This window comes from Parus major, chromosome 2, assembly GCF_001522545.3.
Source record: "Parus major isolate Abel chromosome 2, Parus_major1.1, whole genome shotgun sequence".
Taxonomy (NCBI): domain Eukaryota; kingdom Metazoa; phylum Chordata; class Aves; order Passeriformes; family Paridae; genus Parus; species Parus major.
In genome coordinates, this window is record NC_031769.1 from 4,209,954 (window position 1) to 4,237,383 (window position 27,430).

The following is a 27,430-nucleotide window of genomic DNA, read 5'->3' on the forward strand; positions in this document are numbered from 1 at the left end:
GGAAGGGAAGGGAAGGGAAGGGAAGGGAAGGGAAGGGAAGGGAAGGGAAGGGAAGGGAGATGTGAAAAAAGGGGCAAAGGAGGGAAACAGGGAGGAAAAAGAGGGAAGGGGGGAAAGGGGGAAGGTAAGGGGGAAGGAGAAAAAAGAAAGGGGAAAAATGTAAAGGATAGAGAAAATCGGGAAATGGGGGGAGGAGTGGGAAAATGAAGATGAAATATAAATAAAGAAAAATACTCAAAATTTTAAAATAATAAAAAAAATAAAAATAAATGAAAATTAAGTTTAGAAGCACAAAAGCCTGTGCATTCAGAGTCCAAGGTGGAGCGTCAGGACACAGGGACATGCCAAAACATCAGCTCAGAGAGCTGCGCAGCTCCATCTGTTCCAGAAAAACCCAGGAACCGTCAAATCTTTGTCACCCCCCACCCCCACTGCCCCCGGGATGGTCACACCAAGTGCCCCATGTGCCCTCCACCCACACTGGGAACTGCCCTTTGGGAAGGGGCTGTGCTGGGGTGCAGGGGACAGGCAATAGAAATGTAGGCTCATGGAATTGCTGAGGTTAGAAAAGACCTCCGAGATCATTGAATCCAACCAAACCACATTCCCAAATGCCATATCCACATGCCTTCTGAACACTTCCAGGGATGGTGACTGCACCACTCTCCTGGACAGCCCGTTCCAATGCCCTGTTCCAGCCCAGCCCCTAAAAGGAATTAATTTCTCTGTGGACACATGGCAGCACGAAGGGAAAGCCACAGGGTCCGCTACAGGCAAAATAAAATAAAAACAAACCAAACAAACAGAAAATAACTTTACATGGCAGAATAATTCCATTTGCTTTTCCTAGTTCCATTCTGTACATCAGAAGACTGCAAGGGTTTTACAAACCAGAAAGGCAAAGGCACCTGAGGAGTGTCTCACACGCACACTCACACACACTCACACTCACCACATCCATCCACGGGAGGAGTTAGGTGGCTTGAGGGCCCTGGGAACATTTTGGGGCAGCCAGGAGCCCCCTTTGGCTCTGAAATCTTTGAAAAGAAGGAAAACACCCACCCACCACTGAAGGGCTGAGAAAACCCAAACCAAACAGTTTTAATGAAAGAAGAGAAAACAGCTTAAAAATGGTTTTGATTTTTTTTTTTTTTTAGCTTTGGTGAACACACACTTTGTTACCCTCTTCTGCCAAACCTGTTCCCAGACAAGGCTGATTTTTTTTTTCCCTTATGTTTGTTTCCACCCATCCCATATTACTGACCAGACTGATGGATTTGGTCCTATTCACAGAATAAAATTCTTCATTCCCCTCAGCAAAGGAGATTCTTCCCCCTCCCTGTGGGGAGCTGCCCATCACCACCATGGCTGACTGACACAACCCCTGGTGCTGCTCCAGCATTGCCCCCCAGCTTCCCTGGAACCTGGCCTGGCAATAAATGGCCTTGGTAGCTTTCAGACAAATTTATAGGGAATTCTTTCAGGTGTTTCTTTGTATTTGCCCTAATACTCACAGTGTTTATTTTTTAAAAACTGAAAGAACTCTTAAAATCTTAACATCTTTGAGTGGTTTGTGTTGGAAGGGACCTTAGAGCTCATCTCATTCCAACCCCTTGCCATGAGGCAGGGACACTTTTTCACTGGACCAGGTTGCTCCAAGCCATATCCAACTCTGACCCTGAACCCTGTGGGACATCCACAGCCACGATGGGCAACCTCCTAAATCCTGCTTCTCTGTTCAGAGCTGAGGAAATGGACATGCTCTCACCACCACAACCAGCAGTGCAAAATCTTGATATCTTCCACAGGGAAGAATTCAAGGATGTGTTCACACAAACAACCAATTTGTCACTTTCCTCTTAAGTCTAAGCAAAATTTTTCATTTACACTGAAAACCAGCATTAAAATAAACCTGTGTCTGACACACTGGCCTGAGGATGGAACCTCCTGGTACCTGCTTTTTGAACCCTTTGCTGAGTCAGTGGAAACAGCAGATGCAGCAGAAAAGGGGGAGGTGGGATGGTACAATTTATATATCCCAAACCCCCCCAGGATCTGATAGGTTAATTAATTAACTAGCTTCCAGGGACTCTGTGTGCTTCCTGCCCAGGTTTTCCAGCAGGGCAGTGCTGGTCAGAGGCTGTAGCCCAGCTCTGCTTTTGACTGACCTGTTCTCTCATACAACTTCAAACCTACTGCAGGAAGGAATCTGCTTCCAGCTGCCCTCGAGTGCTGCAGCTTCACTTTCCCAGTCTGAGGCTCCATTGTCCTGCAGCTGCTCCCTTGGGCTCCACCACAGAAGTGGGGCTCTCCTTCCCTGGACCTGGGGATGGTCCAAAAGGCACAGAGGAGGAGGTACCCAGAGGAGGACGCACCCAGATTCACAGGCACCAGTCCTCTCTGCCTAATTTTAGGCACTCTCTTGGGTTTTGCAGAGATCCACTGGGCTCTCCCTGCACTTCCAGAACACGATGGCATCCCTCCAGCCCCAGAGCAGCAGCAGTTCTCAGCAGAACTGTGGCTGTGAGCAGAGCCGTCCTTGCTGAGATTCCCTTCATTTCCCACCTGAATCCTGACGGCTCTCAGCACAATCTGGCTGCTGCTCAGCCCTGCCCACCGCCACCATCACCAGCATTTTAACACCACCACCATCGCTGAACCATCCCTCAGCCCGTGGCAGGGGTCCGGGCATCCGTCCGCGGGTGTACCCGGCAGAGACCTCCTGCACCCCGAGAAGACCCCCTCGTTCCCAGACTCACACACGCACACACACACACGCCAAGGCAAAGTCAACACGGCTGCTGCATCCTCACACCAGATCCGAGCCGAGCATCACTCCTTGATTGTAACCGCGTAAGGCACAGGACAGTGTGAAACGCCGCCCCGCCGGAGCCGCCAGCTGCTCCAGCGGGGCTGGTCCCCTTGTCAGCGGGGACCCCCAGGTCCCCCCGACTCCGTGGTCTGAGGATCATCTCCTCCGGCTTGGCTGAAGGCCCTGTCTGTTCCTCTGCGAAAGGCGGTGATGGCCACTGAGCATCCGATTCCCCCGGCGGGGGGACATTTCCCGCTTGCCACACTTCCCCAGGAGAGCAGTTCCTTGCCGAGGGGGGACGGCCCCGGTACCGCTGGCAGCAGGGAGGTTACGTGGTCCAGCACCCGCGCAGGCCGGGAAATCCCTCGCTCTCAATTCCCGGCGCCAACAATCCCGAGCGCAGCTTGAAAATCCAACAAGGCGGCGGGGCCGGGGCAGCAGCGAGCGAGGAGGGACCTCGGGACAGCCCCGGGCCAGCTCCGACCCTTCCTGCCGGCGCTTCCCATCCCCGCTGCCAGCGCTCAGAGCCCGCAGTTGACGAAAGGGTGTCTCAGCAGGTCCTCGGCCGTCGGCCTCCGCTTCTCCTCCACGAAGATCTGCTTGAGGAAGTTGCGGCAGGAGCTGGAGACGCCGTCGGGGAGCTGGGGGTTGGTCGGCTGCGTGGCGATTTTAAAAATCGCTGCCATGGCCTCGAACTCTGCCCAGGGCGGCTTCTCCGTTAACATCTCCACCACGGTGCAGGCCACGCTCCTGCAAGGACGCCAAGCGCAGGGTGAGGGACTGCGGGGCTGGCCCTGCAGCTCAAATCTAACCAGCTCTGGCATTGCACCTGCCTGAAGGGACTGTGCAGGCAGCGAACCTGCGGGAGATGGGCACTTATCCCTGGAATGTCTGGGACCCTGAAGCTCCCTGGTCACACTGGGCACTCGATTCCCACAGCAGGAGTGAACACACAAGCCTGCCTTACAGCTGATGGCAATTCTGCCCACTTTAACTGGCAGGTAATAAGTTCCATAAAAGCTCAGGAAGATGCCAGGTTAACTGGCAGATACTAAGTCTCATAAAAGCTCAGGAAGATGCCAAGTTAACCGGCAGATACTAAGTCTCATAAAAGCCCGCTGGAGCCTCCCCTGAAGGGAAACCAATGCACAGCTTCAGACAGCAGAGTTTCAGCAATGGCATGTAGTTCCCAAGGAAGCTGAGCCACAATGAAACACGTTTGCCTACACCCAACTTCCTCTCTGAGGTGTACCTGAGAAGGAACATGTGGGATGAGCAGCAAAGAGCCTGAGAGGTTTCCCTCAGCTTGCTCAGGAATCCTGGTCTCAGCAGAGATACTCTGCCACCTCTATTCATGAACAATCCTGAAAATTTAAACCTATCCTAAACCTAACCTATTGGGCCTAAAAAAATTAAAAATTAAACATTTCCCTCCCATCAGCCAGTGCAGGAGGTGCAGGGTACATGGATGCCTGCTAAGGACTTTCTAGGTTTTCCCACCCAATTAGGGTTCTCTTGGAAGGATTATTTAATGTTGACCCTCTTTGCTTGGGCATCCTACCACACTGAGAAGACATTGCTTCCTCCTCACATACTGGGAAGATTAGTACTGCCATCTCAACTCCTCCAGGCTCCATCTGTCATCCTCCACAGATCAACACATTCACAAGCAGCCAACGATTTTGGTTATCTTTGTGCCTGAGCAACATGCAAACATCCAGCAGTAGATTTGGCAATGCCACTGAAGATCCCTGGAGCCTCTGAGCTGAGCTTAGTGAACCCAAAATCAGGGCCACCAAAACTCAACAGGTCTTTTAGTGAGTTTTGTTATCAACCTACTTTCCAAAATTAAAAAGCTGTTAGAAAATGAGCTGGATGTGAGACTCACACACGACAAGAGCTTCCAAAAGCAAGCTGTGATTCTGAGTGCTCCTGTTTTGGGAACTCAGCTATAAGTTGTTTCCTCTGGATATCTGCACAGTTGATCCTAACATGTATCTTCTATTTTCCATCCTCTGCACTGCTTCCAACTACTAGCTATACCTGTTGCTCCTACTACAGCTTCCCAAAAGGATTGTTTGGTTTAAGTAGAAGTGGTGGGGTTTTTTATTGCATTCCTTACCACACATCAGCTTTCCTTCCATAGCCCTCTCCACTGATAACCTCGGGGCTCATCCAGTATGGTGTTCCTGTGACAGATTTAATCCCAGTCCCAGACATGCAGATGGTCTGGATGCGTTTGCTGGCCCCAAAATCTCCAAGTTTCACATTTCCAGCAGAATCTCTCAGAATATTGGCACCTGGGGTGAGAAGAAAAGACAAGACCCTCAAGAAATGAAGCAGCAACCTGAAGTGGCTACAGCGAGGAGAGCAGGAAGAGCACAGGCCAAAAGCCAGGCAGGAGAGAGCCCAAAGGGGTTGGACTCTGCATTATTTCAAATCCTTCTGTCCTAAGGCAGCTGCTCTCCAGGAGAGTTGGCTCCCACCAGCATCCCCTCATTCAGCAGGTTTGCCAAAACTGAGCAGTGCCTGAGGGCAAACAGATCATCCTGCCCACCCACAGACACCGAAAGGAGCCTCAGACCTCTCCAAATGCCAGAGCCTCTCAGTTCTTGGATATGTTACAACAGATTTTCAGACGTGTAAGTGCACCTAACAATAATACTTGGGAGAGAAAACAGCACAGGATTTTGGTTTCAGCTACTTGCTCAAGATTTTCATGTTTCAATCTGGTGAAGGGCAGGGGCAAGAATACTTCAAATAGAAGATCCCAGCACTTTGCTGTGCACAAGGATTTGTCCTGGGGCAGGGGGGAGGCTGGGCTGAACAAACCCAAGCAAGTAAGAAGCCTCTCTATCATCCACTGACCTTTAATATCCCTGTGGACAATCATATTGCTGTGTAGGTAGAAGACTCCCTGCAGGATCTGCCTGGTGTACTTCCGTGTGACATTCTCGGTCAGAGCACCGTAAGCTTTTAGCTGGTCCTTTATTGAGCCCTGTTGCAAAGAAACAACACACACCAACTGTAAGGACCAGAGAAACCATCATGTCACAGCCAGTTCTTAAATCCTCCTGACCACTCCGTCTTCCAGCTCAAAAAATACCCCAAACTTTATTTGTAGGAACAGCAGAAATCCACTAAGTGAACAGACCACAGACGTGTCCCTGTGTCCCAGATCCCTGCCAACACCACAGACATTCTTCCCCCTCTAGTGGCTGGAGGGGTGTCACCAACAGCTCACTGAGAAGGATCAAACTGATGAGGAATTCCAACTCAAACGGGAAGATCAGCTTGATTAATTAGATTCATAGAATATTTAAGGTTGGAAAAAAGCCTCTGCGTCCATCCATTCCAACCATTAACCCAGCACTGCCAGGTCCACCACTGAACCATGTTTTTGTGAGCATTTCCAACGATGGTGATTCCACCACTTCCCTGGGCAGCCTATTCTGATGCTTGACAACCCTTTCAGTGAAGAAATTATTCCTAATACCCAGTCTAAATCTTGCTGCTGCAGCTTGAGGCCACGTCCTCTTTTCCTATCACTTGTTACCTGCGAGAAAAGACCAACTCCCACCTGTCTACAATCTCCTTTCAGGGAGTTGTAGAGAACCAGTTCTTTAGGGTCAAGATAATGAGTCAGTCTTTGAAAACCATCTCCCAAAACTTTGCACAGCAAGGAGCACCTACAGCCATGAGGCACCACCAGCCCCACAAGGGACTGCTCCAACAAGACCACCCAGGGTAGATAATTTGCAAGTCCTTGAATTTCTGACCCAGGCATGCAGGCTTAAACTGGTTTGATGGTATTGATCAAAGAGGAAAGGAAGCAGGGGTGCAGACATTTATCACCTGCTGCAGGTTGATCCCCTTGGTTTTAGCTGTATTTTTGGGTCACTTGGAAATGGATGTGTCTCATTGTGCCAGAGCTGGGTTTTAGCAGGGATGAACCAGAGGCAGATCTGGGGTTCACACTCAGCTCTACCTCCAGTATTTAGGTTAGCTGGGAAGTGGGAGGGGAAACTCATCCTGTTTCTGCCTGTCCTGCAGCTCTGGGGTTGATCCAAGATTGCCAGTCCTATTCTGGGAACAGTGGCTGCTCTGCTCCAAGCCAGCCCCTCAAACTGTATCAGCTTTTCCACATCCACCCATCTCTGCTGCTGCTCTGCCCAGCTACTGCTTTGGCTTCTTCTGAGGCTGGTGGTGATCCTGTGGATGGGCCTCTCCTCTTCCTTTCTCAGCACTGCTGAAGCAACCCAAGCAGCTCTAAATGACCCCCTCAATATAACCTGTTTGCAGGGAACGTTCCCTCACCACAACCAAAACAGATTTCTTATCCTGCCCTCCCTCACCCTGATGAGGGGATATCAAACAAGAAGGGGAAACTGGCTCTTTAAGGCCTGTGGTCAAATGGACCATTCTGTTTTCCAAGTATAATTTAAAAAAACAAGTTTATGGGCAGGACAGAAACTACAAAGTCAGCTATAACTGAGGGCCATCATAAGAATGGCAGCCAAAGGGTGCACCCAAACTTGGCCCTGTGAAGGTTTTGCCAAACTGACTCTTAAGCTGAAAGCTTGGCCAGACCCAGCTTTGCAGAGCTGCTGTCCTGCAAGTTTTGGGAACTCCCTCACTCCCACTAGCCTTGGAAATCAGAGCCCTGAGCTGCTTTTGTCAAATGAGCTGTTGTTGCAGCAGCAAAGTCAATCAGTATTTGGTCAGAGCTCGGCTTTATCATTTAAAAAAACAAACTCTGAATTTCCAGCTCTGCTGGACACTGCCCCTGCATCAAATGCTGGTTTCCTGGCTGCTAACAAACATCAGCACGCTGTGGAATAAGCAGCAAGGGAACTGCTGGAGTTCTGGGATTTACTCCTCTGGGTCCACGCCTTGTGTTAGGGCCTGAAGGCAAGATTCCCACAGGGACAGGGGAAGGACAGGGCTTGGAAGGGACTCAGAGGCATGGAAGTCCACCTGATCACTCACATGCAAGATGCATTCAGGGAGCCTCTAGCACATTTGCTTAACAACCAAAATTTTTTGCAACCAAATGACTTAATTGTCCCTTCTGACCTTACAAATCTCTGTGTAAACAAGGGTTTATTCTCCCACACTCTGGGAAACAAATCCAGCTGGATAGAAGAGACTTAGGAGAACACATCCTCCAGCAATGTAAATAGCATTATGCTGTTTTACACCATCAGTCTAATGGCTGATGTAATTCACAAACTCCCCAACACAAAGAGATGCTCAACTCACCCATGTACATTCTCCAGCCCCTGCCTAAACTCCCTCAAAGCATTCTGATCTTTTTCCCCGTGGCTATTTCATCCTATATCAGCAAAGCCACAAACTGAAGCCACTCATGCACAAGAGGATAATGCTGCCCACAAAAAGCTCAGCAGAAGACTAAGTGAATACCACTGTTTTTAATACACACGTGCTGAAAGCCACAAATAATTGGTGACAGCTGTGGGTGGACAGTTGTACTATTAGCTTGTCCTGCAGGGATTTGCAGTAAATACTTAAGGATGGGCTCAGGCCACAGTGTTTGCAGCAAGATCTGGATCATGTCCCGCACTCACCAAGCTCAGATTCCAGACTGTGAACACACCCTGCTGCAGGATTCAAACCTAAAACCTGCCTGCAAGGTTTTTCATCACACCCAGTGCTTGTTGAGGGGCTTCACCATGACATCTGGCTCACATCCTAAGCTCTCCCAAGCCTTAGGGATGCATCCACTGCTTTGGCCTGGTTCATCAGCTATAAAGCAGCTCAGCTGGACAGATACAAATTTCACCAAAGTCCAGAAAACTCTAAATCTGTTTTCTGCCACTCAGGACAATCTCTAGCAGGAACTACACTTACTCCTGGCATGTATTCCACAAAGATAGACAGTTTCTTCTCCTCAGGATCCCGCAGGCACCCGTAGTACTGCACGATCCTGTCGTGACGGAGAGTCTTCAACAGCTGAATCTCACATTCTAAAGCATTCACCTCCTGTAACAAACCAGACAGGCTGCCTGATGAAAGGGAATGGTGTCTTTGGGAACATGATACAAATACAGCTCTGTGCTGAGCACAGCTTTTGTAGCAGCTGTGAAGCTGCCCACAAAGACATGGTCACATGAGGCTCAGAAATAAGGACCACTGCCTTAAGGGAAAGGCAAGGAAAAAGACAGGGCTTGGCTTTGAGACAGGTCTTATTCTTATTCTTATTCTTATTCTTATTCTTATTCTTATTCTTATTCCTTTTGTTTAAGCAGTTTTTTCTGGAAGATTTCAACAAAGTCACTGAGCAGAATAGGGAGAAGGTGAAGGGAGCAAGAAGGACACAAGTGAAGGAGATCAGGCAGAGCTGCAAAAGATACCTGACACAGAGCAGGCCAATGTAACCAAGGAACTGGGAGACAGAGAAGTCACCAGAGCACTGTGACTGGTGCCACAAGCCGTTCAGGACTACTCCAGGGAGGGAAAACAACAGCCTGTCTCCACACACTGCCTTCTGGGGACATGGACACCTCCATCCTGAGCCCACAATTCCCCAAGGTGCTGCAGAAAGTCCTGCCCCTGTACTCACTTTACTTGTCTCCTGGCTGTCAGGGTCGAAAGGCACCTGCTTCACTGACAGCTCCCGCCCGGTGTCAGCATCATAGCAGAGATAAACTTCCCCAAAAGCTCCTCTTCCCAGCAGCTTCCCCAGCCTCCAGTTCACAGGTGCCTGCAGGGCTGCAGGAGAGAGGGGAGGGTTGAGAGAGGAGCACAGCAGGGAGACTTCAGCATCGGGGTCCACCTGACTCTACAGAGCACAGGGCAGTCAGTGAGCCACTCTCTCCCAGGGATACCAGGACAAAACAGATTTAATTACCCTGGTGCTATTGGTATGGGGGGAATGTGTCCCAGTCTGCATTAGCATAATGCACAAACAAATCCCAGAAGAGTCCTATTTCATTAAGAGTCTTTCCTCTAGAAACTGTTTTCTTAGCCAACACTGGAATTTCCCTTCTGCTGTGGGAGTGTTGATCAGAATACAGGATAGCTGCAGCAACCCAGGCAGGACCAGTCAGGAGTTTTATCTCACTGGTCATTTCTAGGATGTTACCCATCACTAAACAGGCCCAAAAAGCACCAGCTTCTACATCATGGGCAGCCTTGCAATAGCAGAGGAACCTGCAAGGCCATCTTGAGGTGCTGGGGTGACAGCAAGGTAAACCCAGGAACAGAATTCATCTGCTCCCACATCCCAAGTCTTCTGGGAAGCTTCTGCTGTGTGACCACACTGACAGTCCAAAACACAGCAATCATCTGGAGCCCAGCAAGTGCTGAACACCAGCTGGCCCCACAGAGCTCCCAGCCAAAGGCCAAGGGAAGACACAGGGTGTTGTACTAAACCTTTCTCATGAGACAGAAGCTGGTGCAATGTCCCTCATGGTGGGAGTGCAATCAAAGTTTACCCATGGCTGGCTTAGCTGATGTCCAGTAACTCAGCAGGTCACAATATCTCAATTTTGTGCCAAATCCCAGCACTGCTGAGACCTCAGGCACTTGGGACTTTGGTTCACTCACAGTTCCTGGCTTTTGTAGGGGAGGTGCTGAAGGCCTGCAGACCCTTTTCACAATTGTTCCAACACTTGGGCCTGTACTCATCATACTGCAAGGTGCTGAGCTTGCTGTCCCCAGTAAAGCTCTTGGTTCTGCTGGAAGGGACGAGCTGGAACAGGTTCTCCTGTGGGAAGTAACTCCTGGGGAAAGTCCTCCTGCCTGAAGGGGAAAAGGGGTGAAGTTACAGCCTGAACACACACACCAGCTTGGATCCACCTGCCACCACCTTCTCACATCACTGCCCAATCCTCACCTCTTCAAACTGAAGAAAGTGTAATAGAACTGAAGCAAAGCCCTGTGAAGATTTTAAATTCAATTTAAGAGTTGATAACAGCAGGCATTATATCTAATGCAGAAATTTTCCAGAGGGGTTTGCAACAGTTTAATTACATCAGGGGGTTTGCTGGTTGTAAATCACAATTAAACACTGAACAGGCAGAGATTAACATTGAAAATTATCCCTGCCATCCCTAAGTCCACATGCAAATGACCACACAGCAAGGCCAGACCTGCCTTCACAGGGGTGTCAGTGAGAGATGAAGCTCACTCTGGAAAGCTCAATATGCTCTCTGCACCTCCTCAGTACACTTTTCCCATGGGAATTTTTGCCTCCCACTACTTGCAGTCTCATACAGTGAAAGAATGAGGAGGAGAAAGGTGATGGAGTGGGCCCCAAAGCTCAGAGCTCACCAGCTTAAAACAGAGAAGCAAACAGATACTGCTTCTCTGAAATTGCTTGGGGGTTTCCTAACCCCAAGCTCAGTGAGAAACCTGCTGTAAAGGTCACAAAAAGCATCCTCAAAAGCAAGCAATTTAGGGGACTAGGAAGGATGCTACTGCCAGGGATGAGAAATGCCAATCATCCCCATGGCTAAATTAAAACAGGAGCTGTAAGCAGAGGACAGGCTGTAGATGCTCAGCACTCCCCAAGAGCAGAGCCACAGATCTCACAGAGAACACCCTTCTGAATACACAAGGGAATCCCAAAGCACTTGGTGCTTCTCCCTGTGTTAGAAACCTCTCCTTCCCAAGTCTTTCCAGTCCCAGGCAGTGTCACAAGCCATCAAGGGCTGATCACCTCCCTCCTGGAGTCTCCATCATTTCCTTACCGTCACTGTAGTCCTTGCGACTTTGGGAGAGATGGTACTGCCTTGGGAAGGTGCCACCTTTCCCAAACCTCTCACAGAATGGGATGTCAAAATCTGGCAGGAGGCAAGAAGACACATTTATCTGAGATCAGCTCGTATGAAATGCCCAGAGTGTTTCTTATGGGAAACACCGAGTTAGAGGCAAGAAGGAGGTGACAAGGTGTTCATTTACACAACCCTACATACCCCAAGGCTCCCTGTGAAATCTGCTCACAGTCACAAACTCTTCAGTGGAAAATCAGGGTTAGAAAAGCAGAGGTTTAACTGCTGAATTTATGGACCATGGCCCACACTGTTCAAGTGCAAGGCAGGGGATTGACACAGACCATGCTTGGTTTCCAAGGCAGAGCACTAAAACCTCTTATTTGCACTTGGAAAATGCAAAAAAATCAGTGTGGAAACAGAACAGCCAGGCAGGATCAGGCCTAGACACAGCCACTCCAAAACCTCTGCTCTGATATCATCTATTTCCAGGGAAATATAGAAAATCCAGCACTTGACTAACCAGATAATATCTCCCCTCTTTCTTCTCAGATGTGACTCCTCCCCTCTAAAAGCCAATTTAAACCTCCAGAGCTCCAAACTTTTATATTTATTTGATGAAATGCTAGAAAAACAGAATATGCAGAAGGGATTAAAGACATCAGAGTTTAGACACTGGATGATGAGAGAGATGGATGGACAAGCAAGATAAGGACATATTTTTTTAATAAAAACCACAGCACAGGAAGCCATTTCTGGTAGCACCAAATAACTTGAGATTAAAATATCTGTCATTCCACCCTCTTCTTTCACCTGCTGTTTTTCCTCCATCCAGTTCTAATGACACAGCCCCTTCTGATTGTTTGTTTGTCTTAGCCTGGGGCCAGCAGCCGCTCCTCAGAGGCCATTCCTGGCCTCTGCTGCACTTCGGTGTGATTGCCAAAAAGAGCACATAATGGCTGAAATATGGTCAGCAAGAGGAGCAACAAGGACAGGGCAAGAGGTTCTTGGTGAGCCACGTGTGAGCAACGGTGCCCAGAGGTGTCTCAAAGCAAAATGCCACAGGGGAAGCATTAAAACCTTCAGCAACAAGGGCTGACTGCAGCTTCATCTCTGCAGCTCAATCTAGAAATCCTGCCTCAGGCCAGCAATGAGTTATCCTGCCACAGGCTGGCTGCCATTTGCTCATTTTTAATAGAGCAAGTCATTACAATATTACAGAGTTTCCATTATTTAACCAGCTGGATGTTTGTAAGTGATTAAGCAGTAACCTATGATCTGTGTGCAAGCACCAATACAGTTTCTCTCACAGCGTTTGCACTGCTGTTGCAGATTATTATTCATGGTGGAAGAGGTGAAACTCCCTAGAGAGCTGGGGCTTGCTATGTAGGAAGTCCAGATCCTGAAGGGGCAACTCCCAGATGACAAGAGACATAAGCTGATCCTACAAGGCTGTTCCCAGCTTTTCAGCACCTTGCATTTGTCTGCAAACACAAGAGCACAGCCCTCTCAGCAACACCTTCCAACCCAGATCTCTCAACAGCTTTGCATCCATCCAGCTCAGGGCCCCAGCTGCCCAGTTTGGACTCTTGTTGCTGCCAATTGAATGCCAAACCAGTCCCAAAGGTATTGCTGCAGAGTCAAGAAGGGTTAATGAAGACAAGAGCAGCCCTGCCTGAGTTTGATGCTCTGGGCCTTTTGATTTTAGAGAACGTTTATGTCTGATCATTGCAGGGTCAATTCTGAAGGGTTACCTAAGCCATGGAGCTGGTTTGCTTGATTGCTTTTAATTACTTTTCATGCAGTGCCATCTCTCTGATAGTCTTCATCCAGCCTCTTTACTATATGCTTTTTATACTTTTCAGCAAATATAAACCACCAAGAATGCTTACCCATGCAATCAAGACCGTCTTTGGGATGGCTCTTCCTTCCAGGAACAGGGGTTTGGGGAAAGGGAGGGCTGCAAAGGGATTAAAAAGAAAAGGGATTCATTTTTATATCAGAAAGGCTATGGAATTAATAAACTAGGGAAAGGACAGGATAAACCACAAGCTGCACTGATCACTGAGCTCCCATCCTCATCCTGCTCAAGAGCAAAGATTGTTTTTCTGGCTGGATCACAGTTTGTTCCCATGGCAAATAAAAGAGGTGCTGCAAAACTCAGAGTCACAGGCTGAGATTAGGGGGCCAAATCATCACCCCTGTGCATGAGGCAGCACAGAAGGAGGGCCAGAGGCTTCTGTTCCCTCAACATCAAGTGTTCAACCACACACCTCTGCTTCCCATGGACATTGCTCAGCTGCTGCAGGTGTACACACCAGAGTCCCTCAGCCATGCTCAGCTCACACAGGTTTTCCTTCTCTCCAACATCACCTCCCACCTTCCTCACACTCTGCTCCACCACTGGGAACATGCAGCCTCCCACCAGACCAGGAGGGAGAGTGTGGCATTGGTGCCCTAAAGCTCATGGTCTTTAAACTACAGTGAGACGATGAAAAAACACCACAAGGGCATTTCAGCAATTCAAATTTCACCCCAGGCTCTTAAAGAGTGATTCTGGGCATTTGGGTTTTCTACTCTCCTTTAAAAATATGGGCAGAGTAGAAATCAGCTTTGTAAAGTGCTCTGAAACCTACTCATGTCAAAGCTGATCACTGCTGTGGCAAAGAGGAGTTTGTGGTGCTGTTCCTAACCCTCAGCCTGGTCACTGAGCCTGGTGACTTGCTCTGTCCTCTTGGGCTGATGCCATCCCAAACAACTGGCTACTAGGCCTGTATCACCTCTTTGCAGGACCAGTCCCATTTACTCCTCTTCCTTGGAATAATACAGCCCTCCTTGTGCCTTTTCCAGCTCCTCGACCCTTATTGAACACATCTGCCCACTTTGCACATGGAATCAGGCCATGCCACCCTCTCACAAACAGAGCTAAAAGCCTAAAGCTCTTCTCTCAGCTCACAGCAGAATGTTACAAACAGCCCAAGCTCCTTCTGCTGCTCTTCTTGGCAAAATCTGTGCAAAAGCAAAGCTGGGGCAGAGAGGCTGGGAACACAAGGAATCCAACTTCGATACAGCCATAACAATGAGCAAATACATCACAGGAAATTATTAAAAGCCACAAAAAGGAAATGGATCTTGATGCTGAGACAGATCCAAAGCACACGGAGCTGCAAACCCAAAGCACGCTACACAATCAACCCAACGCAGGCCCGCTGGAACGCAGCCTCGGTGCTGTATGGCAACAGCAACAGGGGAAAAAAAGAGAAAATCTTTGATGTAGACAGAAAAAAAAAACAAACTGCTTCCCATAAGGACACTGTGTCTTATCCACAGCTCACCCTGCACAGCAGCAAACGTACGGACTCTGTGCACGTGTGAGCTGGGATCCAGCTCAATGGCACCAGCCACAGAATCACAGCCTGGGTTAGTACAACATGTCCCAGTTGCTTCCTGCTGAGCAGCTAAACTTAGTTACTGCTCATCTGGTGTCCTCAGCACCTTGACTGACACGTCTGTGGCTGCTGGCACTGCACAGGGACTGCTGAGTTTGCCAGTGGTCAGTGGAGAGCAGACAGCTTGCCCAGGGAGGAGGAGGCATGGAGAGGCTGATGGAATATTGACCTGGTGACTGCAGAGAGCCAGAGGGGAAGGAGGTGCTGTGAGGGTGATGAAGCACTTGAACAGGTTGCCCAGAGAAATTGTGGATGCCCATCCCTGGAAGAGTTCAAGGCCAGGCTAAATGGAGCACTGAGCAACCTGGGATAGTGAAAGGTGCTGCTGCTCATGGCAGGGGATTGGAACCGGATGATCTTTAAGGTCCCTTCCAACCCAACCCATTGTGTGATTTTTGTGAGAATTTTCATCTCAAAAGACAAAAAAGAAAACCTGGTCACACAAAGCTAGGCTTTGTCCAGCTCAGATTACTGCAATTCAAATCATGCCATTGCACAGACATCTGTGCTAGGATCTGGTTTTCAGCGATAAATTTGTTTTGCTCAGGTGCATTCTCATCCCAACAGAAACCTCAGGGGCTGCCACTGATGCTCTCCTGCTGTGGAGCAGAGGCTGCAGTTCAGCTTGTGAACACAGTGACACACACAACTCACCTGTCCACAGACCTGTCCAGCGACTGGCAGCTCCCAGACAGCGAGTCATCAGGGCTGATGAAAGCTTCAAGCATCTGACAGAGAAAGAAAAGGGGAAACAATAAAAACATGCACTGTAGCTTTCCAAGCTCCAGAACTAGCAGACCTCTGCAGGGTCATCCATTTATGATGCCTTCTCTGCATTATTTTTCTTTCCAACTGCTGTTTGCTGGTAGGAAAACTGAAGCAAAGATAATTAACACCCTGATGTTCCAAGCGTGCGGAGAAGTCAGTGAGATTCAAAGTGCCCAAAGTATTTGTGTGAAATAATAACATTGCTACTAAAGGAAAATATGTATCAGGATACAAAAGTGCCCAAGGCCAAGTGGATATTGTGTACCACAGCCAGGATTGCAGAGCTGGACTCCTGATTTCCCGAGCTGCCCTGGCACACGAGCCCAGCCTTCCTCTCCGCTGATAAGCGCAGCATCATCAGGGTTTTTGGCTGGAAGAACCGGCTTGGCTCTCACCAGCTCAGTGAGTCAAAAGCTGCATTTGTGTTGCTTCCTGGATGAGACATTGTACTGGCCAGGGTTATTTATAGCTGGTTAGTAACAATAGAGGGTTTGTATGGAGTGGTAAACCCTGGAGCTGTGTGCACTTCCACATGGAGCAGAGCCTGCTCTGGGCCACACTGTGCTGCCAGCGGTGCCATGCTCCCTCCTGGCTGTGGACATCCACCAATCCCTGCTCCACAGGGAAAGCTGAGCAATGAGGGTTAAACACCATGTGCAGCCACACTTTGCTGCTTCCCACACTGCTCCTCCTTCCCCAACAGCCTCCCTTTCCACAGGCTGTTCCCATCAGCCCTCCTCAGCTGGTTGTCATAACAGCTTGTGCTGTTTTGGCCAGGCAGTCCCAACTGCAAAGTGCAATTTTGTTCTGCTTCCTAGCTTTTGTCCCAGAACCTCCTGCAAAATGCACCAAGCCAAAGAGGTGCAAGCATTCTAATAAAACCCACTTGCCACCTCTGCCAGCCATGCCAGGTCTCTTCCAGCAGTTACAGCTGAAACAGAGTCATTTCTCAAAAGCATAAAATTGGGAATTGGAGCATGCTCCATACTCAGCCTCTGTTCATCTGCCAGGCTGGTCTCAAGACCACAGTTACATCACAGGCTTGCACAGGGGCATTCCCCAAAAGGCAGCAAGCTCCAGTTTCTGAGTGGTTTTCTGTGAGGCACATATGGAAGCAGCAGTACAAGAACATTCTGAAGGCAAAGCCCATATAGGGAAAAGCATGGCTGCTCAGTGAGGAAAGACAAAAAACCCCAAACCCCTTTTCCCTGCCTTTAATTCACCAGCAAAGGGCTGCAGGCCACCCACAGCGTGGTGCTGGGGGAAAGCAAGGAGAGCATCTGGGAACCTTCATCCGGACCAGGCTCAGGGCTCAGAATTAATGGAGCTCCATGAACAGCTGGTGGAGCTGGGCTGATTTACACCCAAGGGGGTCACAGGGACCCTCCCCCTGCACACACACACTTTGTCTTAATCCTCCCCAACGTGTTTTGAAGGCATGTGAAAACAATAGAGAGCCAACTTTTGGCTGCAAGGAGCACACGATACATCTGCACTCTGACGCTGCCAAGACTCACCCGGAGTGACTTCTTACTTTATTAATGGCTGTATAATAAACTGTTGAAAACACAACTTTGCCATGGAAACGCTGGCACAGCCTGCACGCAAATGTGGAGCTGGTGGGTGCTTTTGAGTGTAGGTAATACACATCTCCCCAGGAACATCCTTGGGGGCCAGCATAGCAGCCTGATGGATTGAGTTTAGTACCTTCCAGATGTCCCTCCTGCAAACTCTCGATCCTGGCCCTGTGTTTCCAAGAGCTTTGTAAGAATGATATGTGCTCAGACAGCCCAGCTGACTTCACAGGATCTATACCAAGCTCTTCAGAGCTATAGATGGAGCAGAATTGCAAACAGAGAGGGAAGCATAAGCTGCTCCCACTGTGGTCCCTTGACACTGCAGTCTCCCTCATCGTGGGTACCAAATTGACTGGAGGATGAGGGACTGCTCAGCACTGAGGAACTTGCTGCTCTTTTATTACTGAGGGACTGGAATATACAATCTCCTTATTAAGAGAGTTAAAAAAAAATAAAAAAAATGGGGGAGGGACAGAGACACAAAACCACAGAGGTTGTGGGCAGAGCCAAGAACTGTAACTGGAGCTCAGGCAGAAACACCAGATGGGAAGCAGCCAGAGCTGCTGATATCCCCAGGCTGTTGCAATCGCAGGCAATCGGTTGCTTGGCACATTCCCTCATGGTGCTGGGATCTGGGAATGCTGTGGCCACAAGGGCCTGGCAGCTGGTTCACACATGTGCCCCAGATCTGTGCTGCTCCGGAGCTACCCGAGGTGCCCGGGCACATTCGCCATCCCCAGAGCAGCTGGCTCTCAGGGCTCCTGGAAATCAGACTTTCCCAGGCATGTCAAGCACCCATTCCTGGAAAAAGCTGGCCCAAGCCCCAAGCACAGGCACTGCCAGGGTTTAACGGTGGGAACAGCTCTGACAGCGCGGCCTCCTGGCGCCCAGCGCTGCCCCAGCTCCACACACAGCCCCGGCCCCACTCACGTTCTGCTCCATGGTCTCGGGGATGAACTCGCCCTCGCTGTTGATGCTGGTGTAGGAGCCCTGGCGGGCGATCTGCTGCTGCTCCTCAGGAACGCTGCCCGGCGGCGGAGAGCTGCGCCCGGTGTGCAGGGAGCCTGCGACAGGGACACACACACCGGTCAGGGAGGCAACCTACCGATCCTAATCCTTCCCAAAACGCTCTTCCAGCCATCACAGAGCGATCACACAGCTCCTGGAGATGCTGCTGGGTTCGAGGCCATGAGGATGGGAATGGAGCTAGGGGTGTGATGCTGTTTATGGGCTTCCTCCAAAGCTTTAGCAATAGGGAGAGCTTGTTACTGCGGGACAATATGTAGCAGACTTGACCTTCAACACACCCTGGATCCTTAGAGCTGTCACTGTATCCAGAAAGGAAAGAGCTCTGAGGTTCTGGTGTCATACAATCAGTCAATCTCAAAGCAAACCACAAACCCCAAACCCACTCCCCTTTGACCCTGACCCTTTGAAGGTCACTGCCTCCTCCAGCCACCTGGGAAACAGCCCGGCTGTGCAACATCACCGAAACACTTGTTATATGGGAAATGATTTCCACTCAAATACCCTCTTCTCCTCTCTTTCCCTACACAGAAGTAAAGAGGAACACCAGCCCTGAAATCCAGGGCAGGAATGACCTATGGGATCTGTTTGTCCCATTTTTAGCCAAGGGAATTGTCTCCCCTGTCTATAACCCCACAGCCCCTACCCTGTGGATCCTACACACAGACAGCAAAGCTTCCACTGGCTCCCTCACAGGGCTCATTTAGCAGAAGGTGATTTTCATTTTGCACCTGGGAGAGAAGTCCACATCTTCTTTATGAAGATGTTCCATTCCTCCTGTTAATTCCCCCCATCCACTCTATCCTTCTGCCTTTTCCAGCTTTAGAGATTGCTGCTCTTCCTTGGCCCAGCTGCACAGTCTTGGCTCTGCTTGACACCCTGCAGTCCCTCCCCTCCATCCCTGTGCTGTCATCACTCCGTGGCAAGGAATTGCTGACGGAGATCCGTGTGGATCCGCGCTGGAGCTTCAGCTGCTCGGCATCGTGAGCTTCCCCACAACACAACAACTTGTTTTCAGGCAGACTTCTGAAAAGCACACATCCTTGAGGAGATAGAAAGCACATGGAGATGTGTTTCCTCATGTTTTCTATCGATTTTGTGGCACACTCGCCAGCTCCTGGGTTCATTGTACCATTTGCTAACAACATGCCCAGGGCTGAGCACAGGAGAAAGGGACTGGGAGGGAGAGTCAACATGATGGGTAATCAACACTGATCTATCAACACAACACTTCTGCCTCTTCTGATGCTATTCTGCATCACAGTTACTGTGCCAGATGGATCTCTGGAATAAATCCATCTGCATGATGAACACTTCGAACACAAGTTCCCACCTTTCACTTAAGCAGAAGCACATCAGGAGCTGCAAATGTTAACAGTGTCACACCAACATTAAAGGTCATTAAATCAGGCCTTTCTGCTGGATTTACACCAAACACACAGATTTGTCTGTCCCATGCTACATTTTCCTTCTGACTGCTTGCTTAGATTGTAAAAATAAAAGTCATATGGCTTTGAGTTACTTTTTTTTCTTATTCTTCCTATTTTCTCCTTCACAGATTTCCTGCAGGATAAGAACACAGTGAAAAAACTTCAACTGAAGTAATGCCAAGATCAAGAGGAGAGAATCTCTCGAGTGCTGCAGCACTCATAACGAACTGGCTTTCCACCAGCCCTAAAACAAAACCAGTTGGGAAGTACAGCATCCTCTCTTTGAAGATAAATAAACATTTAACTATTGAGCAGTTTGGGCACCCTGAATAAATCACTGCATCAGCAGCCCCTCGTTTGCTTAGCAGATGCCAATCTGGAATGCAGCACAAGGACATTTGGCTGGCTCTTGCCCCAAAAAGCTGCTGGAGGATTTAGTGAGGTCTAACTGCTGTATCTTAGCTCTGCTGTGCATTTCTGCTGCTGCTGCAATGAGGTGAGGGTCTGCTCCTGCGCTATTGGGATCTCTTGCTCCAATGACCCACTTGTTATCCAGAAAGCCTTTGACTATGATTTTACGAAGATCTATACATGCCCTGTTTGACTCTGAACCTGGGGAGTTAAACCAGATTTATCTCAAGCACAAAGACTTTGCATAATCTCACATTAAGCTTTTGCCTGTAACAACTACTCCCAGCCACAGATCAGCTGTGTTTGACCTTCCAGAGTCACATTTCCTGCCAAAAACTTTAAAAGGGGGTAAGACACCAGCTATTTCCCAGCAGGTAAGGAAATTAAAGTGCTTAGGTTTTTACATGCTTGGAAACTGCTGGAGTGAAGCAGATCCCTTTTCAGCCAGGCTGTTTGGGTAGATGTGCTGCCCAAAGTCATTTTTGCAGCTTCACACCTCCAGGAGCACTGGTTACTGCTGCTTTGCATCCATGCATGCTCTTCCACCTGGGATAAACATGGGGAGGTGCTGGGAGCAGATCTCTGGAGCTCAGGGTTGATTCCCCACTCCAGCCCTGCTCTGTTAACAAAACCTCAGGCAATCCCAGTGCTGCTGGAGGAAGGGAGGAATGGAAAACTGGGGCCAGAGAAAGAGAGCAACAGTGGTACCTCATGGCAGGCTTAATTCTTAGTGGGGAAAACACAAGGCACGTTGGATATATTGGATAATGCTGATTAATCCACCCTGAGGCAGAGGAAGAAACAGACAGAAAAGCCCAGATGTGCCTGTTTGACACATCACAGATGCTCTTCACACTTGACCTGACACTGAAGAAACAGCAGCAGCACCAGGCAGGGAGAGGAGGCCCCCAAGGGACTGTCCTGGGGTCTGTGGGACTACATGTCAGCTCCAGTGGGGATGGGGCAGGCTGCGAGGCACTTCTGTACAGGCACAGTGCTGGTCAGATCTCAGCAGCTCTCTTTGGGATTCCTGCACTCAGAGCTGGCACTGGTTGAGCATCTGACCTCGGTTACCCTCTGCAGCAAGGTGCTCTGAGGAGGGATTCCTGCTCCATGTCACACACACTAATGTAAAGATTTGAGAGCAGAGCACAGAGTGTCCTGAGGACAGAGAACTGGGACAGCACGGACACTCACAGTCACTGCTGGCACCCACTGGGGCCTTCCGTGTTCCTTTCTGATATTTTTATTTAAGAAGTGCCTTTCATGCAGCGTGTGCAGAGCTCGTGGCACGTACAGCCAGCTCCCCTGTGCCAGGCCTGGCTTCCCTCCACCCCCACATTCCTCGGATTCAGCATTCCCCTGCTCTTCCCAAAACTTCACCGGCCAGCACCAAGCAGGGGAGAGAAGCCCCCGAGCAGGCAGAGCTGGGCAGGGTTTGCTGGCAGCTGCCACCACTCCCAGCCCAGCCCTGCAATGCTCCAAACAAGGGACACCACGTCAAGATGTGCTGCTCCTCTGGCAAACACCAGGCTCGGGACAGGGCTGCACAGGAGAGAGAGAGAAACAGAGAGAGAAACCTGATGGAAATTTCTCTCTCTGGTCCTGACAAGGGGAGCCGTGAGCAGATGGACCAAAACTCCCTCAATTTCTTCTTTTCCAGTGGGATGCCTGCAAGTCTCCCTCCTCTCCTTGCTGATCCTTCTGAGCATGGATTTCTACATTTTGATTTAAGGCAAATTTAGGGAAAATTTTTCAACTAATAAGCAAGACAGAACCTATCTTCTGGCTCTCAGGCAACTGGCATGATGCACAAAGATAAATTTTCCTCCTCTTCTCAAAACAGAGCAGGTGTCATCCAACCTAGCTCCTGCAACACTCCTGGTTTGGAGAGAGCTGGCAGGCACATGAAGCCATGGCTCAGCAGCCTGGTTTTCCATGAAAAAAAACAGTAAATTAAGGGTTTTATTCTGGTAAATGTTTCCACTGAAATGGTGATGCTGGAATGGGGCTGTTAAGTAATTTTTGGATAATGCTCTGAAATGTGTATTTCTTCAAAGAAAATAAAAACAATCCTGAGTTATCTGACAATTCTGAACCCAGTAAATTTTATTTTTTCAGTCCAAGTTCCCTTGTGCTTTTGCTGGCCACCAAAAAACTGGAAGGGGATTTCCACTGAAAAAGTTTATGGGGAAAAAAAAAAAGAAAAAAAAAAAGAAAATATTGACTTTGAATAAGGTTTTTCAGGGACACGACATGAAGACATTTTCTGCCCAGCAGAAGCAAAAATAGCTAAATCTTCCCCAGAACATCTACCTCCCTTCCAATGTTCTTGTGCCAATTACATACAGTTTTATTATTTTCCGCTGCTGCTTACATGGCAGAGTCAGCAGAAAAACATGAGACATCTCAGAAACACGGAGAACATGACCCTGAACTACCTTTTATTATAAAGACACGTTCAACCTCCTTTTAAATGTGGTTTCAAGAGAAAAAGCTGAGCTGAGTTAAGAACCTCTTTTGAGAGCAACCACTCTGATGACAGCAGAAGGCAAATACTGTGAAATGCCTTGTGAATACAAGGGAAAAGAGTTTCTCCTACAGAATTCCCAGCCTCTTAGGATGCCTTTTGACTATGCACCAAGTTCAGTGAAACCCCCACTCTGGGAAAACAAAACACAGCATCATGTCTGTCTGTATTTCCCGACACTGGCTTTTATGCTCCATTTGAAACGCTGCTCTCCCTTTCAGTTTTCTGCCCAGCTGCTGGACAACCCAGCTCTGACTCAGGAGAGTTAAATGCATCTGCTGGATTGTGAACACCCCTAAGCAGAGCTGCAGTAGCTTCCTACAGATAACCCAAAGAGAGGAGTGACCTTCTGTTGTCACTCTGAGGGCTTGTTGAAGCCTCCTCACAAGACTGATGGTTTCTATGGAAAAAGAAACAGATATGACTGATGCTTGGGCTGGTTACTTCTGCCACCTGACCATGTAAAAGTGACAAAAGTGTGAAAGGACTCAGAGTTTGGTGCATTAGCTCCTGAAAATCCCAACATTAGCACACTCTGCACCCCACAGCCAGTGCTGCCCAGTGCTCCTCCTCTGTTACCTTGACTGAAGCAGCACATTAGAGCAATATAGCATAATTAACATGCATAAAGCAGCAGTTCCATTCCTCCACTCTGCTCTACAAGCATCCCCTCAAAATCCATTTGTGCCTCAGGCTCTCACCCTTGCACAGCTGATATCTCACCCTCTGCCTTGCCTTGGGGCGTTCTTAAGGCAGCAACACCTCACAGTCAGTGGTGCAGAGCTGGTCAGGAACCAGCAGCTCCAGAAGAGGAAGGAGAGGCCAAAGCACGGCATAAAAGTTGGTAGGAAAGTCTTAACTTCACAAGAACCCATCTTCCCACTAGCACAGCTACACATGGAATCAATCCTGCCCATCATGCTCAGGCTCACAGTGACAGCTCCCAGTGCCACAGCTCTTTGCTCATTAGCAGCCTAACACAGACCAAAGAAAAGGGCAGCAGAGAAGCTTTGCTCAAGCACAGTTTCTGCTGAGACTCTGTGCTTTACATGTGCATTTCATTCAGGGTCATCTAGTGACTCTGCCAAACTCTCAAAAACCACGTGAGCTAGGAAGAAAAACAATCAGAAAAAGACAACCCTGGCACATCCAAACGCCAGGCTCAAAGAGAGCCCTTGCACATGTGCCACCCACCCCTGGCATCAGCAAGAGCTGGGCATGGCTGCACAAAGGGTATACTGGACCTACCCTAGAAGAACATTTTCTATACATCTTGTCTGAGATGCAGCCAACCACAGGAGAAGTTATCAGCACAGGCTATGAAACAGAAGGGATGAGTCCTTGGAGAAAAACACTCTTTTGTTGTACAGAGGAGAGTTTGGAAGTATTTACTGCCATGTAAGTACAGGGGACCTTTAGATTTCTCCATGTGTATTTCTGAAGGAGAAGCCTACTTTATTCAAGGCTGTCAGTTCTACAGCTGGCAAGTACTTGCATGAAAATGATAAAGATCTGTAGAAGTTCCCCTATAACCTACACCCATGTCAGCTGTGGGTGTCATACTGTGTAAAATAATCATTCACCCTGCCTGCAGGCTGGAATAGAATTTTACTCCTGCTATACAGTCCCATGTACTGCTTCACCAGCTCTGCACAAGGCACCCTGCTCTCTACAAAATCCTACAAGGTTCTTCACACAAAAGTTCCTACAGACAGCTGATCAACAGGATTTCAAAAAGCTCAGAGTATTTTAGGAAGCAAGGAAAGGATAAACTCAAGCCCAGAAAACCAAAGAGGAAACGACAGCAGGCTACAAACAAACTCCAGTCCATGCAGGGCTGCAAGAGGAGTTGAGGTGTTTGCCAGCCTGGTTTCAGGGGCTGCAGGTACTACTTCCAGTGCCTCTGAAGGAAAGGGATGCTCCCCTCCCCCTGGAATGTCACCACTGCAAAATACTGCACACCTGCCCCTGAGAAACCCCAGAAACAGCTACCAGAGATGTCATTTCACCCACAAGAACAGATTGGTGGCACACAGACACATATTTGGTCTTCATGTGGTGAAGCTGGTCCCAGCCCAGGAGCTAAGGAGCCCGAGCCCACTCAGCTACATTGTCCTGCCAGCTGAGAAAGGGGGACAGACACTGAGAACAGCAGCACACAGTTAAAGGAAGAACCAGAGGTCCCAAACAGCCTTGGATTACTATAAATTATCACTCTTCACTTTGATAAAGCTCACTGGAATCAAATTCACTGGAAATTTTTATCACTGCATTTCCCACCCCCAAATTACACCCCAGGTCCCCTGTTCTCTTCACCTGCAAGCTCAAAGTGACTCTGCTCAGCACAACCTCACCCAGCCTGCAGAGTCTCTTCCTCAGGCTGAAGATGAGCAGCAGCTGCACTGAGTTACTGTGGGGGACATCAGGGTGGCCATCCACACTCTAACACCCACAGGGTTGTGACAAAAAAAAGAGGAAGAAGGTGGTGGCCAGGTTGAAATAGCACAGAACACGCCAGTGTTTCACTGACCTGTCGAATATTTGCGCGTCCTCTCGGAGTCTTTGTACAGGGATCCCATGATATCGCCCATGGATCTGGAGATCCTCATCTCATGCTGCTTGCTGTTGTTTGGCTGCAGGAGCTGGTGATCAGACAAAGGGAATGATCAGAATTGGCCAGAGCCCTGTGGACACACCATGTGAAACCCTGTATTTGGCTCCCTGTGACCCTATTACCCAAGAACTATAAAAAAAAAAAAAAAAAGAAAAAAGGAAAGAAAGAAGACATGCACGTAATCTAGAGTGATCCAAAAACCATTCAAACACTAGTCACATCTGCTAATAAAATGGTCTAATAACATTAAGCTCCCACAGATAATGGTAAATAGAAATATTTGACATAAAAGACTATCCCTGTACTCCATTATCTCCAGATAGGTACAGAGACTGATCATGGACTGAAAACACTTGCAATCCCAAAATCAGCACCTCTCCTCTGTGCTCCCTAGACTCCAGTGGCAGCCCAGGCACTGCAGAGGTTCCTCTGTAACAGGGCAGAGGAACAGAGAGAGTGGAAGGTCAGGGAAGACAGGTAAGGGAAGAGCAAAGAAATGCATATCCAGCTGGTAACTTGGCAGTGGCCAGGTTTTACTAAGACCACACACTACAGTGAGCTGTGACTTTATGATAATCTTATATATGACCTAGGAATGTTCTCACATGCAGGAGCATGGCCATAGGAAGAGATGGACCTGCTCCCAAAGGCAGGCAGGAATCTACCTGGCTCCTCTGCTCTCTGCTGTGCTCCCACAAATTGCCCTATTGCCACCCAGGGTTTAGGGAACCCCAGCTGATGGCTCAGTTTCCCTGGGGCTCTACTCCCTGCACCTCCCAAGCCTCTCAAAAGGAGAGGAGGAGCTCCAAGGGCTGAGAATGGGGATAAGCATTGTGAGTTTCAAGACTCCCAGTCTCTCCAGTACTTCTAGGAAATAAAAAGAAGAAACAGAGTTGCAACATCTACAAATCCCTTGCTTACAGCCTGTGCTTGGGGCAGCACGACATGTGCTTTGGCAAGACACTCTGTGCGAGCGAGGTCAAGCTAACAGGCTTAACTGCAAAACCACTGAGCTCAGGAAAAACTAATAAATAAATAAAGATGGAAAAAATGCAGACAGTTCTGCATGAGACCAAAGGATTCTTCGGTTTGCTCTTCCCAGCCTTTAGCACCGCTGCAGCACGTGCAGGGAACAGTCCCCACGCTGCCACCCAGCATGGCAAGGACCAGGGCATCACCCTGAATACAGAGGAGAGGTGAAAAGGAATGGTGGCAGCATCTCTAGAAAGAAAGCACAAGGAGTTCTCTCGGGGTTTAACCTTGTTTGAGGGTCAGTCTGGTATTTAACCCTTCACAGGATGCAGGAGGAGCCAGGGCATGCTGAGCTCAGCCTCTGGGCTACTATCACAGGAAGATTTCTGAGCAGCTGAGCCAGAGCAGGGCTGACCCTCCTCATAACCAGCTTGCCCCCTGCTCTGCACCGTCAGGAGACTCTTTTCCACTCCCCAACACAATAACAAGGCATCTCACTCCAGACACAGAAGAGCAGAGAAGGTGAAGGGCTCACATTCGCTTTCTTTGGAGCGCTCACAAGGATCCGCAGGCTCTTCAGGGAAGGGCTCAGCTCCAACTGTTCCATCGCTTTGTCCAAATCTTCCTGGGATTTCAATGGGATCAGGAGCTGGAAGGGATTAAACAAACACCAAAGGATGGCAATGTCACACTTTTGGGTAAACAGAAGGAGCCAGATCCTTACAGGGAGCAGCCTGGGAATCGGGGGATGAGGGAGGAGCCCAAGGAGGCGATGGAAAACGGAGCCCTGTGCCCTCCAGCTTGCTGAGCTCTAACATTTTCTTCCAAGACCTCATTTACCAAGGAACAGACGCAAAAAAAAAATCACAACAAACAACATCTGTGAGGAGAAAGCTTAAAGGTCACACCAGAGATCCAGCTAGTGGGAAAAGGAGAGGGCTGGGATGAAACCTTGGGCTTGCTGCCTGCTACTCTGGGGCTGCTCTGATTCTGCAGGTGGGATCTGCTGCTACCCAGCCCCAAAACAACCCCACATGTTCTTCCTGGGTTGATGGTCATGCTGGTGCTCCAATACACCGGTGAGATGCACCCAAGGATTCACTCTG

General features: G+C 49.0%; 1 protein-coding gene across 2 annotated transcripts in view; it reads right to left on the reverse strand.

The window, feature by feature from the left end:
- Positions 1-800: 800 nt before the first annotated feature.
- Positions 801-27,430, reverse strand: part of LOC107200237 (mitogen-activated protein kinase kinase kinase 3-like) — a 75,673-nt gene continuing 49,043 nt past the window's right edge. For both annotated transcript variants that reach the window (XM_015618440.2, XM_015618439.2), the window contains exons 6-17: positions 26,860-26,973; positions 25,269-25,380; positions 18,272-18,405; positions 15,651-15,724; positions 13,440-13,507; positions 11,527-11,619; positions 10,382-10,576; positions 9,396-9,544; positions 8,684-8,815; positions 5,681-5,810; positions 4,935-5,112; positions 801-3,562 (exon numbers count right to left, since the gene is read on the reverse strand). In XM_015618440.2, the coding sequence (XP_015473926.1) occupies positions 3,334-3,562; positions 4,935-5,112; positions 5,681-5,810; positions 8,684-8,815; positions 9,396-9,544; positions 10,382-10,576; positions 11,527-11,619; positions 13,440-13,507; positions 15,651-15,724; positions 18,272-18,405; positions 25,269-25,380; positions 26,860-26,973 (1,608 nt within the window). In that variant the 3' untranslated portion in view covers positions 801-3,333. The remainder of the gene's footprint in view (positions 3,563-4,934; positions 5,113-5,680; positions 5,811-8,683; positions 8,816-9,395; positions 9,545-10,381; positions 10,577-11,526; positions 11,620-13,439; positions 13,508-15,650; positions 15,725-18,271; positions 18,406-25,268; positions 25,381-26,859; positions 26,974-27,430) is intronic.